The following is a 15,085-nucleotide window of genomic DNA, read 5'->3' as shown; positions in this document are numbered from 1 at the left end:
TTTATAAATATACATTACTGAAGAACGATTCAGAAGAAATCAGAGGTTTGTTGGGAATGGATGCAATACAAGGGAACAATAATGTTGCCAGATAAACTGCAGTAAGAATGGAAGAAGCAGGCTAGGAGTCTGGATAAACTCTTCTAGTTCTAGAGCAAGATGTTTCTATAGTTACAGTTAAAAGAACGGATGTTCTGCAAAGTGGTTTTGGGGAGAAATTTTCTACTGGAACTACTATTTAACCAAGATTTACCATAGCACCACAATTAAATTACCCACTATTACAAAAGAAGATTTAAAAAATCTAAAACAAAGGAAAAACACCACCAATACCTGCACCGGGAGCTATTTATTAGCATAACACTCTTCTTTTTAAAGATTTAATAACAACTGAAGTATATACAAAGTATTACAGCATTTACACAATAAAAAAAGTTTCCTATTAGCTGATGAAATATAAGGTAGTGCTGCAATGTACTTCAGAGCATGAATACAATAATAATGAAGCAGACCACTGTACTTTCAACTTCTCTGCTACCACACACCACAACTGTCAGTTGGAATGACAGTTAATTAAACCATTGGGAAGACACAGATTGTCAACAAAATTGTAACAGATTGACGTGCAGCACTAACCATCATAAGGAAGGAGAAAAAAGCTACATACTGTCATGTTTCTACACTTTCCTAGAGCTGTAACAAACTTTCACAGCCTTAGATATAACATATGCAAAACAACATAATCACAGTTTCTCAGATATAGTTTAGCTATCGAGTGTAATTACTTCTTAATAGGAGGCTTTATACTGATATGGCTGTGTGTTTCCATTTTTGTTCATGAACTGTTCAAACAGGTCTACAAAAACTTAAAAGACAGCATGGAGTTTGCAGTCATGATGTGCTTGACTATTAAAGGCATTCAATATCAGCTATAGGATCTAATCATTCCTGTCAAAAGTTTAAGACTAGGAATCTTTATTTAATAAGAAAAGAAACAAAGGAACAAAAACAAAACAAAAACCCAACACACCATTGAAAACATTTCTATCAGTCAACTTTCTTTGACACTTATTAACCTCTCCATCAGTGTAACATAAAACCATTAATATTTTTACACTGTATCAAACACAAAACTAATTTAGGCTATGGAAGGTCAAGCAGCTTTGCTAGACTACTTTTGCTGTAAAAATGAGGGAACTTAGAAAATTAAAACCATCATACCCCAAACAGTTCTTTAATAAATGTGGATTCATGTATTTTAACAAAGGATGTATTATTCTCTGCAGTTTAGAAACACTTTTACATGAGCCAATAAATCCCATTCCACAGAAGATCAAGTTTCTTTGCCTATTGTATATCTAAATCTCTTATTTTGGGCAATTTTGCCTTGTCTTTTAAAAGGATTCAGTTTCAATTTAAAAGCTAGTAATGTCAGTTGACAATATGTGTATTTAAGACACAAAAACGTGAGATATAAAAAAACACAAGGAGCTATGTAAATATTGAAGAAGTCATGTAACCTTTTCATGTAAACAATTTGATTATAATGAAGCCCTAATTAGATTCTGGTCTTAAACTTTTGGCAGATAATGCGTATGCTCAGCCAGGATTTGTAGTTAGTTATTGTTCAAGTGGAAGCCAGGTCAGTTCACATGTTGACAGGCATGCAACTTAAAAACATTGCACAACAAGCAACACAAAGAGATTTGAGAAGTGTACAAGACTTCAAGTAGACTTCACAACCCTTCACAACTGAATATTCACAGACAAAGTTACAGTTCTTGCTTATTCTATTGTGGATTTCCTCTCACACATGGGACACTTTCTGTGACTCTCTAGCTTGCTTGATGCTATACAACCACTTGATGATTCTGGCATTTCTTTCAATTGCAGAAATGCCATATGGCACACGGTCATTGGCACTGTCATCATTTCTAAGGTCACTGTTGCTGTCCTGAGACTGTTCACAGTCTGAGCTAATCATGCTTGCACTGCGAAAGTTGAGGGATATAATATCAGAGTTAGCCCTTGCAAAATTTTCCATCCCAAGGTTTTCAAGCTCTTCAGGATCCAGTCCACAGTAGTTAAAGAATCGTTCAACATCTGCATCAACACGAAAGTATCTGTCACTTAAGTCTGATTTTGATCGTTGTAGGGAGGGTCTTCGACTGACTCCACAACTGGATTCTACTGTGTCGATATCTGGGGATTTCAAGGTGGTGATGGCAGTAATTTTGGGTTTTGGAGGCAGAGGTGGAGCTGAACTACTGCAGGGTATTGCTTTTAAGGGCCTACCACTAGTTACTTTTCTAATGTCTGATGAGCTATGGGAAACGTGCAAGAAAGTCTCCGCTGACTGTTCTAAGAGCCTTCTGCTCACATTGGAGTTGCTTTCTTGAGGGCTGCTCCGGCCCTGGGTGGGGTAGACCTTTAGAGATTCTGCAAACGAATGCCGGTTCAGCTCTGCTGAATCAGATCTGTGGGGAGGCCAGTTTCGTGAACTATGTTTGTGACCTGAACCTGAGCTGGAGCCTTCTGAGCTATTAATGATGTTTTTCAAAATCTCTAATTTTAAATTTTCTCTCTGGAGACCACTCTCGGTCTTTGCATTATTGTTGAACACTTTCAAGGTAGGGCTACCCAATGCTCGCTTGGCGGCAGGGCAAACCGGTGGCTTTGCAAGCACTGCTGGCTTTACAGGCTCCTGTTTGGCATTGATGACCTCTTGGCTCTTTACATATTTTGCCTTATCAGCTTCTAGTCTCTCCACAGCACTAAGTCTTTTTGGATTAGGCTCCGCCTGCCTGCGAAAATAGTCCGGTCCTTTGTTTAAGATGCGAAGAGGAACGGCAGATGTGAAAGTGACAGCAGGACTGACTGGTTTCACCATGCTACCTGTCTGTAGTGTTTCTGTAGGCATGTTTGGTGGTCTTTCCCCCGCAGCCGTTTTGGATTCTTCTCTGGGAGCTTCTAAATGCACGGTGTAGAAACATGTACATTAAGCACAATGAATAGCAGATGAATCTTGGAATCGGAGTGTTAGCAGCAGTGCCTCATCTCACAGCTCATTAAATAACACTGTTTCTTTTTTAAAGGCAGCCTTTGTACAAAAAGGCCACTAGACACAAGTCCGTATTAATCTGCTCTGCTGAATCCTTTCTTCTCGCTGAAAGATGTGGGAGTCTCGTCGTTTTCTTTGTGCTCAACTACAGGCAGTGATCTGAAACATAAAATAACCAACCACATGTTAGTACCAGCGTGTGACATCACAGCTATAGCAACAGAGAAATTTTGTACACTCTTTCAGTTACTGGCTGACTTACAGCTGTGGGCAGTTCAGAAGAAACAGACAGTCCTATCTGAAACATTCCACCAGGCCTTCTGTCTTTTTGACAGAGTAAGCAAACCTGGATTAATCATTCTCTCTTCATGGATATTTCCATACATGTATTATAATGCATTTTTAAAGGAAGATTTTCATTATTAATCACAATCTAAAGTTGGGTTTAAGAACATTATAACTGAAAATCAATGAAAAACAGCCATACATTTATATATGACTGTTTGCATTCACATTTCCACGTCTTATACCATTTCTCACTATCTATTGGCTACCTTTGTGCTACTTTTCTTTTGCGGGGGCGGGGGAGCGAGGGAATGTGGTGTTGTATGTATATGGGTGGAACGTGCCAATTTGGGGAGCTTATGCAGTCTCACCTAACTACAAATGTGCTGATAGAGTAGGGTTGGTGAAAGATAATTTCCCCATTGATACTAGTGTGTTTTAACATAGCTAATTTATGTATATGTTTTATCTTGAAAAATAAGAACACTTGCAGGATATATTGCCCATAAAAATAAAATCTTAAAAAGATCAATGCATTTTCCTTTATATTTCTTTACATTAAATGCAGAGGAAGACGAGCACGGTTGCAAAGCCAGGAACAAGTGGAGAGCTGTAATGTTTCCAAGTGCACCCAGCAGGCATTAATCCAGTACCAAATTCATAATTAAAATGTAGTCTAGCTAAAAATACAAGTTGCATTGCAAAATCTGTTCTAACCTAACTCACTAAACTCTGATGATGAATTTACTTACTAAAAAGTAAATTATATCAAAGATCCTTCAGTGTGTCATGGCTTAGATTTGGACAACTTATAAAACTTATTTATGAGCCTGGAATGAGTATAACTTCTACTTCTTAAAATGTTGACACAATTGTTCAAGTATTAAATAGAATACTCTGGATAACTGTGAATGAAGTTTACATTATCTGAATTGTTTTAATATTCTGTCATTTAATTTTGGTCACACCAGACCATAAAGCCCAACCTCAATGTTGTGTCCAAGTACTTAATTTTTTTTCCCCACATAAGGCACTCAGGGGCACTTACCAATGTATCTGTTTTTCAAAGCAGTGATTTGGCTAATGGATCTTATTTGCTTTCTTACTGCCTCATTAAGCCGTGCTGCCTTTTTCAATATCCCATTTCTCTTATCATTGAAATAAAAAGAGTTTCTTCACCAGTACCAAGAAATGCCTGTGAAAGCCTCTCCCAGACTGACTGCTTTAGTGTATTTTAACTCAGTGCATTTCCATCTTATTATTGATAAACTGGATTATCATCATCCTCAGTGTTTAGTACTCATCTGAATTACTAGAGAAAGCTAAAAGATTAAAATGAAAGATACAATTATTTAAAATATTCAGGAAAAGAGCAAGTATTTGTTCAAGCAGATAAATGATATAGACATTGAACATTCCGTCTAAACCATTCAAGGTCAAAGCAAGCAAATAAAGCATACAAATACTGTAATAAGATTATAAGAAAAAGATGAGCTCTCCCCATAAGGCTTACTGTCAGACGTATTCTCCAAATACAAACTAATCTATTTGGTTTGGTGATAAACCAGACACACTTTCAGTCCAATTGAAAAGGCAGTGCAATGTTAATTAAGTTTCTCTTTCAGTGTTGTTTTATTAATCCCAGTGTTAACTCTTCAGCAGTCTGACTTCTTAAATTCTTCTTAAATTTCAAGACAGTATTTCAGAAAGAAGAAAAGTCCTCTTCCCTCACGGAATCAAAATCAAAATAGATATCAGCACCATTGTTTTGTAATTAGGAATCAGATTATGCATGCAAATACCTAATATGCATACACAAATCACGTTTGTGCACATAATCTGTTTAGAGCTTAGTTTCTATGTTTGTTCAAATACAAAATGTACATAGGGTAACTGTGTGCACAACTCAGGCACACACAAATTGACGCAGGAACAATGGCCATAAATTTAATAAAGAATGATAATATTTTGCACTTAAAAAGTGCTTGCTATTCAATGGCTTTAAAAGTATTCAAGCAAGCAGGATCACAGCCCTCAGTTCCCTCCACAGCCATTGTCATTAGTGCCACTATGATCCTGCCTCAGAAGACAGTCTGCCAGCTGCATTCTCTTACTTGGGGAGCAGACCAGCGCAATACTACGGAGACACTGTATTTGTGAGAAAACAAAACAGCACAAGCAAGATTATTTTGGAAAATCTTGGCACACCACTTAACTAGTCACTGGCTCAGAACAGCCCCAATAAAAACCGGAAAGCATGCTACGCACCCAGTGCTGACTTCAAATGAGTATTAAAATATTTAAAAAGAGACTAATATGACTGTTTGTGTGCAAGTGAGCAAACGGCCTGATACAAAAGCTCTTTGAAGTCAATGGAAAAGCTCAATGAAGGGAAGAAACAGAGCCAGCCTTACTCGATGGTTTAAATTGTGTTACTGATGTACTGTACTTAAATACCAACATAATTTAGGTTAGAAAAGTTTACTAGATACCTTAAGGTCAGAGAACTAAGCCTGCCAGTCAGATGCAGTTACGAAAGATGGTAACTAAAATATAATAGTTTACTGAAATTATACTAACAAAGATCTTAAGTACACAGAGACTTTCTGGAATGTAAAAGAAATATATAAAACCAACCAAAGCTGCAAGTACTATTATTAATATGACATTACTGCACAATATTCAAGTTTACTTTCTCCTTCCCTCACACATACTACTATATTCTAAGCAAAAAGCTAACAATGTTAATTGACAAAAAGAGCATTTCATTTCCCTACAGCTCTGTTTGCCTTGTGGAATGTATTCTTTCCATACCACACAAGTGGTATAAGCTTTAACTGTGTTTATGTGGGGTTTATTAACAATAACAGTGTTCACTGAAATAATGTTAAAGTTACAGCACATCAGTAAAAGGCAAAGGGGGAAATCCTGGCCCCAATAAAGTCAATGGGGGTTTTGCCATTGACTTTAATGGGATCATGGTTCTATCCAAGGATAAATGCTCTTAACTCACACTGCAAGGGAGGGGGCTGAAGGGAGGCAGGACGAAGCACAATACCAAGAGATAATAAAGATTATCAGCCTTTGCACTTTCAACCCAGATTGTCAGCCTTTGCTTAGTCTTGCCTGAATTTTTAAAGGCTCAAGTCAATTTTATTTCCAATTTTTAAGAAGTACCTACCACAACTTTTAGACACACATATCAAATATATACATCACTCACATTAAAAACATAACTAAACACAACTAACTGACTACAATGCATTGTGACCTTCCAGAAAACACCATCCTAGCCACCATGCATGTGGAGGCTCTCTACACAAACATCCCACACACAAATGGAATACAAGCTGTCAGGAACAGTATCCCTGATGATGCCACAGCACAACTGGTTGCTGACCTCTGTGCCTTTATCCTCACACACAACTATTTCAAATTTGGTGATAATATATACCTCCAGATCAGTGGCACCGCTATGGGCACCAGCATGGCCCCACAATATGCCAACATTTTTATGGCTGACCTGGAACAATGCTTCCTCAGCTCTCGTCCACTCACACCCCTTCTGTACCTACGCTACATTGATGACATCTTCATCGTCTGGACCCATGGGAAGGAGACTCTGGAAAAATTCCACCACAGTTTCAACAGCTTCCACCCCACCATCAACCTCAGCCTGGACCAATCTACAGGGGAGGTCCACTTCCTAGACACCACGGTGCAAATAAGTGATGGTCACATTTACACCACCCTATACCGAAAACCTACCGACCGCTATGCCTACCTTCATGCCTCCAGCTTCCATCCCGGGCAGGACACATGATCCATTGTATACAGCCAAGCACTGAGGTACAACCACATCTGCTCCAACCCCTCACAGACCAACACCCACAAAATCTTCACCAAGCATTCTCAAAACTACAATACCCACATGAGGAAATAAGGAAACAGATCAACAGAGCCAGACGTGTACCCAGAAGTCTCCAACTGCAAGACAAACCCAAGAAAGAAACCAACAGAACTCCACTGGCCATCACATACAGTCCCCAGCTAAAACCCCTCCAACGCATCATCAGGGATCTACAACCCATCCTGGACAATGATCCCTCACTTTCACAGGCCTTGGGTGGCAGGCCAGTCCTCGCCCACAGACAACCTGCTAATCTGAAGGATATTCTCACCAGTAACTGCATACTGCACCATAGTAACTCTAACTCAGGAACCAATCCATGCAACAAACCTCGATGCCAACTCTGCCCACATATCTACACCAGCGACACCATCACAGGACCTAACCAGATCAGCCACACCATCACCGGTTCATTCACCTGCACGTCCATCAATGTAATATATGCCATCATATGACAGCAATGCCCCTCTGCTATGTACATCGGCCAAACTGGACAGTTCCTACGGAAAAGGATAAATGGACACAAATCAGATATTAGGAATGGCAATATACAAAAACCTGTAAGATAACACTTCAATCACCCTGGACACACTATAGCAGATTTAAAGGTAGCCATCCTGCAGCAAAAAAACTTCAGGACCAGACTTCAAAGAGAAACTGCTGAGCTTCAGTTCATCTGCAAATTTGACACCATCAGCTCAGGATTAAACAAAGACTGTGAATGGCTAGCCAACTACAAAAGCAGTTTCTCCTCCCTTGGTTTTCACACCTCAACTGCTAGAAGAGGGCCTCATCCTCCCTGATTAAACTAACCTCGTTATCTCTAGTCTGCTTCTTGCTTGCATATATATACCTGCCCCTGGAAATTTCCACTACATGCATGCGATGAAGTGGGTATTCACCCACGAAAGCTCATGCTCCAATACGTCTGTTAGTCTATAAGGTGCCACAGGACTCTTTGCTGCTTTTACAGATCCAGACTAACACGGCTACCCCTCTGATACTTAACTAACCGACATACACATAGCTAACTGACATCAGCTCAAAGGACTCAAAGAAAAAATCCCAAATCACAAGAGAGATCTCACTTGCCATGTGCCTTGTAGGTCAAACTCAGGATCCATTGGACCAATGGGGAAAGTACATTTCAGAGCTGTGGGTCCCATTCTGAAGTGAGAGTGGCTTGTGCCTGGTCAACACACAAAGTTGCATTAGTTTAACTAAAGAGGTATGATTTAAACTGATTTAGTTACCCCTGGGTTTAACAGCTGGTTCAATTTGGTTTGATCCTGGCTTATATGTGTATAACTTGTATCTGTAAATTTATAAATATAAATATAAGCTAAAATAAGCCAGTAAACTGACATAAGAGTTTCTACATCCAGATGTGTAACTGTTTAACTTTTTCTGTTTATCATAGAATAATAGAATTATAGAACTGGAAGGCACCTCGAGAGGTTATCTAGTCCAGTCCCCTGCACTCAAGGCAGGACTAAGTATTATCTCATGCCTGACGGGTGTTTGTCCAACCTGCTCTTAAAAATAACCAATGATGGAGATTCCACAACCTCCCTAGGCAATTTACTCCAGTGCTTAACCACTCTGACTGGAAGTTTTTCCTAACGTCCAACCTAAACGGCCCTTGCTGCAATTTAAGCCCATTGCTTCTTGTTCTATCCTCAGGAGGTTAAGAAGAACAATTTTTCTCCCGCCTCCTTGTAACAACCTTTTATGTACTTGAAAATGTTATCTCTCCCCTCAGTCTTCTCTTCTCCAGACTAAACAAACCCAATTTTTTCAATCTTCCCTCATAGATCATGTTTTCTAGACCTTTAATCATTTTTATTGCTCTTCTCTGGACTTTCTCCAATTTGTCCACATCTTTCCTGAAATGTGATGCCCAGAACTGGACACAATAATCCAGTTGAGGCCTAATTAGTGCGGAGAAAAGCAGAAGAATTACTTCTCATGTCTTGCTTACAATACTCCTGCTAATACTTCCCAGAATGATTTTTTCTTTTTTTGCAACAGTGTTACACTGTTGACTCATATTTAGCTTGTGATCCACTATGATCCCCAGATCCCTTTCCGCAGTACTCCTTCCTAGGCAGTCATTTCCCATTTTGTATGTGTGCAACTGATTGTTCCTTCCAAAATGGAGTATTTGCATTTGTCCTTATTGAATTTCATCCTATTTACTTCAGACCATTTCTCCAGTTTGTCCAGATCATTTTGAATTTTAATCCTATCCTCCAAAGCCTTTTCAAACCCTCCCAGCTTGGTATTGTCCACAAACTTTATAAGTGTACTCTCTATGCCATTATCTAAATCACTGATGAAGATATTGAACAGAACCAGACCCAAAACTGATCCCTGCAGGAGCCCACTCGTTATGCCCTTTCAACATGACTGTGAACCACTGATTACTCATATGAGCAAGGATATACAGCATTATGGTCTTCTTTATAATTTTAAATGTTATTTATTTTAAATGTCACTCTCAATCTGACATCGTGTCACATTTCAATGGGGAACAATTTTTTATGGTTGTTAGAAGATCCTAAAAATGAGGCTTACTACAGTGACAATTAAATAAACAGCATTACTAACAGGCGCTTAAGAGAAAAAGAATATTTCAGCTTCATATCTGAATGATTTCACTCCATTAAGATGGCCAATATTTTCCCTAATTTATTTGGGGAGTGAGAGAGAGGACTGCTGGAATAAAAAGTTTTAATGCACAGAAAGAATCTGTACCACTTCTCCATTTATTAGCCACATACATTTTTTTCACTAAATCCAGATGCAGAACCTCACTATTTAGATTAATATTTTTAAAAACAGATAATGTACCATTTCTAATGATGCAATTACCAGGGGCTGATGTTATTTAAAAATTAAAGGTAAAACTAATTATCTGGTAGTTAATCATGTTACCCAAATTACTGTTGTTATTATAAACCGTTTTATCCTGTATGAAGTTATCAGGCAAAATGCAATTCACCAGCTGTGTAACAGTGTCACTTGCTTCTAGGAATGTAAGAGCAAACAAAAGTGTCACATGCTGTAAGAATTCTCTCTGAAGGAAGAATGAATACAGGTATTATTTTCTTTACCAAAAGAAGATTTTGGACACTGAGTGCTTCGTCTAGTTACTAAAACAGGTTTTATTATTCCTAACTCAGACATGAACTCTTCATAATCACTCACTGCTTTGAGCAAAGACCCACCAGCTGAAAGAGTCAAAATCAGCGATCTAGAAGCTTTTTTTAAAAGTATGAAATATTGAAGAAAATATGTAGTTTGCAATTACCCACATTTTGATAGTGCTCCATATGAAGACAAAAATCTCAAACCCTGTTTCTCCACAGATCTCCTTTTCTGTCTTCTCCATATGCCTATCAATTTGCAAGCCATCTTATACTGCTGGTGAGAATTTCTATGAGAGGTAATTATTGCCAGACAAATCAACCAGATGTATATACTTTACCTGTAAATTAAAAGCATCTGATGTATTTTAAGAGATTTGCAAGGAATTTACAACGTGTTATTAGGAAATAATCTCATGTAGAGTCCTCCAGGGTTCTGATTTGTCATCCATCCCGTTCAGTACACATATAAAGCCAATCATGGGAGAGAATGAATTGTTTTGGGATTAAGTGTTATTATTTCTTTATTAATTACCATCAGTGTGTTTAACACTGTGCAAAAAAACAGAAGGTATGAGTCCTGCCCCTAAAGATTTACATTCCAAATGCAGCAAATGATACTCAGCTGCACATCTCTTTTTCTTCCTTGAATACAAACAATGCACCATCTCTGCTTTTCCAGAGTCAGACCAAAACATGAATGAGATTGAGGTGGCTGAAGCCCAAATGGGAGAAGAGGGAGATTGACTAGATGTGTCCACCAGCCTAATTTGATATGGGATGTTCCTGTCCCCTTATGAGGAGTATGCCTATCCTCTGTCGATGAGGTTTGCAATGTTGAGTTACTTTTAGGCCAAGATACTCCTACTAGCTCAGGTAGCAACATTGGGTAACACGACTTCAGGGATCTGAAACAGGGGTCTAGATGGTGGCTTAGTGGTATTTCTGAGGAGCCCCCAATGGTACAGAGTGTGTCGGACCAGCTGTTTTGAGCAGAACATTACTCTCTCAAACTCCTCCAACAAAACTGTTTATTCCACAGGAGTTTTCATTAGAAATTCTGCAATGTGAATCTCATGAAGTTTCTTGCATCCTCACTAACATAACCTTTATTGACTGGTTTATCACATGTGTAGACTGTGTAATTTGCTACTAACAATTCCCCTAAAACCTGTGCAACTTGTGTGTGCACAGAAAGATGATGATGTCTGTTGTCAGGATACAGAATAAGGAGAGAGGCAATTTCTAAGATAGCTATGACTCAGACCACAAATCAAAGTGCTGATTTTCAGTTACACCTGGGGGAAAAAAAACCCCATCAGGAGCACTGATGTAATATGCTTCATGCAGTAAGAAGTGCTAAACAGTCAGGAACAGTCTACACTGGTGGAAGTTTCTGAGTGGTCTTTCAGAGTTGCCTCAGGAGGATTGAATTATGTTGATCCACAATAGTGACAAAGGTTTGAATAATTATAGCTGTCACCTTTCAAGAAGAAAGGCTGAAATTTTGGTTACTACTGCTACCTGCCTAATGTGTTACTTAAAATGAGCACTTATTCAAGAGAGAGAACTAACTTTTCCTGTTATAGTATTTTCTTAACAGGATTTTACCAATGGTCTGACAGCCTCATGCCAATTCTATTCTATTCTTACAGGATGTGCAAACGTGCACATCAATTCTTGATACTGAACCTCCTTATGAAACGTTTAAAACAATTTTTGAGTTTGTAGAAGAAATCAGTTTTCTAACCTAAATACCAATTGTTGAATCTTAATATATGAAAAAGTTCCATACAATATTATGGAATAAGAAATGCAAAACTTCAATAGAAATAAAAGTCCAGTTTAGTTTAGTTTCATAAAGATTGACTTGGTTAACTCTTAACTTAAATCTAACCAAAAGGATTTTTTTAATTTAAATTAACTATTTCCTTCTAAGCTGAAACTTTCCATTATCAAAAGCCAGCCATCATTTAATATCAATTCTATTCTACTGTGCAGTTAAACCTGTGAAGTTTAGACTAGAATCCCAGCATGTTCTGAAACAGATATGAACCATGTTATAAATGCCAGGATTCTATCAAAGAAGAAGTATCCAAAAATTCTATTTACATACAAATGCCAAAAAAGTGGCTGAGCAACCGAGTCCCTTCTTCATCACAAAGGCAGGATGTAAGCATATGTTTATTGTTTGACAGGAGCTAGAGTATGTCTTTGATGGAAAAACCTAAAAATAGAAATATTCTTTTCTGCTGTAGAAATCTGCACTGTTATATTTTCAACCCAACATCCATAATCTACCCTCAGTTTTACCTGCTTCTGGATAAATACCTTTCTATACAAATCTGCACAAATACTCAAGAAAGCCCAGAAACAAAACCTCCTTTTCTTCCACCTAGAGACCAAAACCATTCTGAGACAAGTATAGGTCCCCACATTGTTTGGAGGAATATTACGAGCTGTATTTGTAAAAGCAGTAATGGAAATCAATTCTATTTTCTCTGTGCCCCTGTACTGCTCAGAACAGAATTCACTCAGGAATAATTCAGACTGTCATTTTAAAAAGTCTCTGGAAGAGGCCTAAAAAGGTTTATTAATATGACTTTTTTGTAACTCCAGCTCTTTGTGAAGATTTCTATCTCAGTATATGTTTGATTAGAACGATTTACTAAAAACTCTGCAGGGGCTTGAAACATTTCCTCCTCACTCATGCACCTGCAGACTCAGTTTATTTCTATGGCAACGACGGATAAATATTTTAATAGGTAGACAAATTGTATATACATGTATAGTACTTCTTTCAAACAAACAAACTTTCAGAGATTGCATGCAACTTTTGCCGGATGAATTAAGCTTCACTATAAGTACCAAAACTGTATACATTTTTTAAAAACCTCTCCCATTAATTAAACCCCTGATATTAATAGGGAAAGAAATGTTAAATCTAACTAATGTTTTTCATCATTTATGCTGTGCGTTTACCCTTTGCACTTTTCTTAGCACAAACAATGTTTACTAGGCTATTTTTAGTTAGTTTTTACTTGGGGTTTTCATGCACTTGAACATTTTTGCAGTGCTGATAACTGCAAGGAAACAGCTACCTAAAAATGTTTTTGTTGGGGTTTATTATTTCTTACATAAAATGCAATGCACAGCTATGCACTATATATTATAATTATTATTATTTGTATTACCATAGCACCAGTAATTGGGGCACTAGCCTAGGACTTGAGAGACCTGGGGATCAATTCCCTGCTCTGCCACAAACTTCCGGTATTACCTTGGGCAAGTCACTTAATTCCACTGTACTTCAGTTCTCAATCCGTAAAATGGGTATAACATTACTTCCTTGCTTCACAGGGGTGTTGTGAGGATAAATATATTAAAGGTCATGACGTGCTCTGAAATCTACTCATGAAAAGCATTTTATAAGAAATAGGTATAATAATTATAATTATTATTAAAGACTGTACCATGAGATGTTGTGCAGAAAGAATCTTCAAGACTTAGACACAGCCTGGGTGTGAGGACCTGGAGAGACATCTGAGTCAAAACTGACACTCAGATTACAAGCCTGAGCAATAGGCAGGATGGTGGCATTGTGCACAGTAATTGAGAAAGCAGGTGGGAAAGGAGGGCTTATGGGGAAAGATTAGGCTATCTGGTTTAGTTATGTTGAGATGACAACTAGACATCCACAAGAGATGTCAGAGACAGGTTGAGATTTTATTTTGGACAGAAGGAGGCAGGTCTGAAGCAGAGAGGTCTGAGTCATCAGCACAAAGCTAGTAGTTGAATTTGTGTTTGCAGATGAGATTACTCAGAGATATGGTGTAGAGCGGTGGTTCTCAACCCGCGACCAATGCAGCCCAATTAGCACACAGCTGCGGCTCAGCTCAGCTGTGTGCGAAAGGCTGGCCCACGTGGCAGGGTCCAGGTTCCCGGCTGCACAGCGCGGTGGGGTTGGGAGTCCAGGGTCGAGACTGCCGGCCAGCCCCACAGGGTCGGTGCTCAGGGGTCCAGGGCTTCCGGCTGGCCCTGCAGAGTCCGGGTTTCAGTGGAATGCAAGGGATGGAAGGTGATTGGAGAGGGTCTAGCATGGAACTGGAAGAGAGGAGTTCCAAAGAGTAGTTGTAGAAAGTGTGTGTCAGAGTAACTGCACCTGTATGCACCCTTTGTAATCCACTCCAGGAATTCCCAGTCAAGTCTCAGGTCTCCAGCCATCATCTGTCACTGGGCAGGGACCCTTGTCCCACTCCCTTCTGACCAGGGAAGGGTAATGCAAAGGACCATCCCCAGACCTGATCTTTTGAACCTTTGCCCTGAGGGGAGAGGAGAACCTTTGTCTGTGAATTGTTTATTCCCAAGATGAAAAGGCTCAAACAGCATAAAGGACTAACTCACAGATCCATAAGTGTTCTTGTTCTGAGCAAAAAGGGATTATAAACTTGTAACCATAGTGGGGTTTGAAGGATTGTTCACTGGCCAGAACCCTGGCTGGAGATGGGGTGATCTATGGTCAGCTGATTACCATGCAGGTAGGCTCTTTTTATTGTTTTCAATATGTTTTCTCTATAATGCTGTTGCCTTAAGAATAAATGTACTTGCTTACAAAGAGCTGGGTGGTAACACTTGTGGCAATTACACTGTTTGCCGTCTCTAAGGAGAAAAGAAAAGCAG

General features: G+C 38.8%; 1 protein-coding gene across 6 annotated transcripts in view; it reads right to left on the bottom strand.

The window, feature by feature from the left end:
- Positions 1–330: 330 nt before the first annotated feature.
- FAM110B (family with sequence similarity 110 member B) overlaps positions 331–15,085 on the bottom strand; it is a 191,072-nt gene continuing 176,317 nt past the window's right edge. For 4 of the 6 annotated variants that reach the window (XM_039527668.1, XM_039527670.1, XM_039527669.1 and 1 more), the window contains one exon: positions 331–3,220. In XM_039527668.1, coding sequence (XP_039383602.1) covers positions 1,808–2,920 — 1,113 coding nt within the window. In that variant the 5' untranslated portion in view covers positions 2,921–3,220 and the 3' untranslated portion in view covers positions 331–1,807. Of the gene's footprint in view, positions 3,221–5,614; positions 5,685–10,573; positions 10,593–15,085 lie in introns of those variants that run through there. The other 2 variants (XM_039527673.1, XM_039527672.1) reach the window with 2 other exon arrangements.

This window comes from Mauremys reevesii, linkage group 2, assembly GCF_016161935.1.
Source record: "Mauremys reevesii isolate NIE-2019 linkage group 2, ASM1616193v1, whole genome shotgun sequence".
Taxonomy (NCBI): domain Eukaryota; kingdom Metazoa; phylum Chordata; order Testudines; family Geoemydidae; genus Mauremys; species Mauremys reevesii.
The sequence above is the reverse complement of the archived record's forward strand: the minus strand, read 5'-3'. Positions and strand labels throughout refer to the sequence as shown.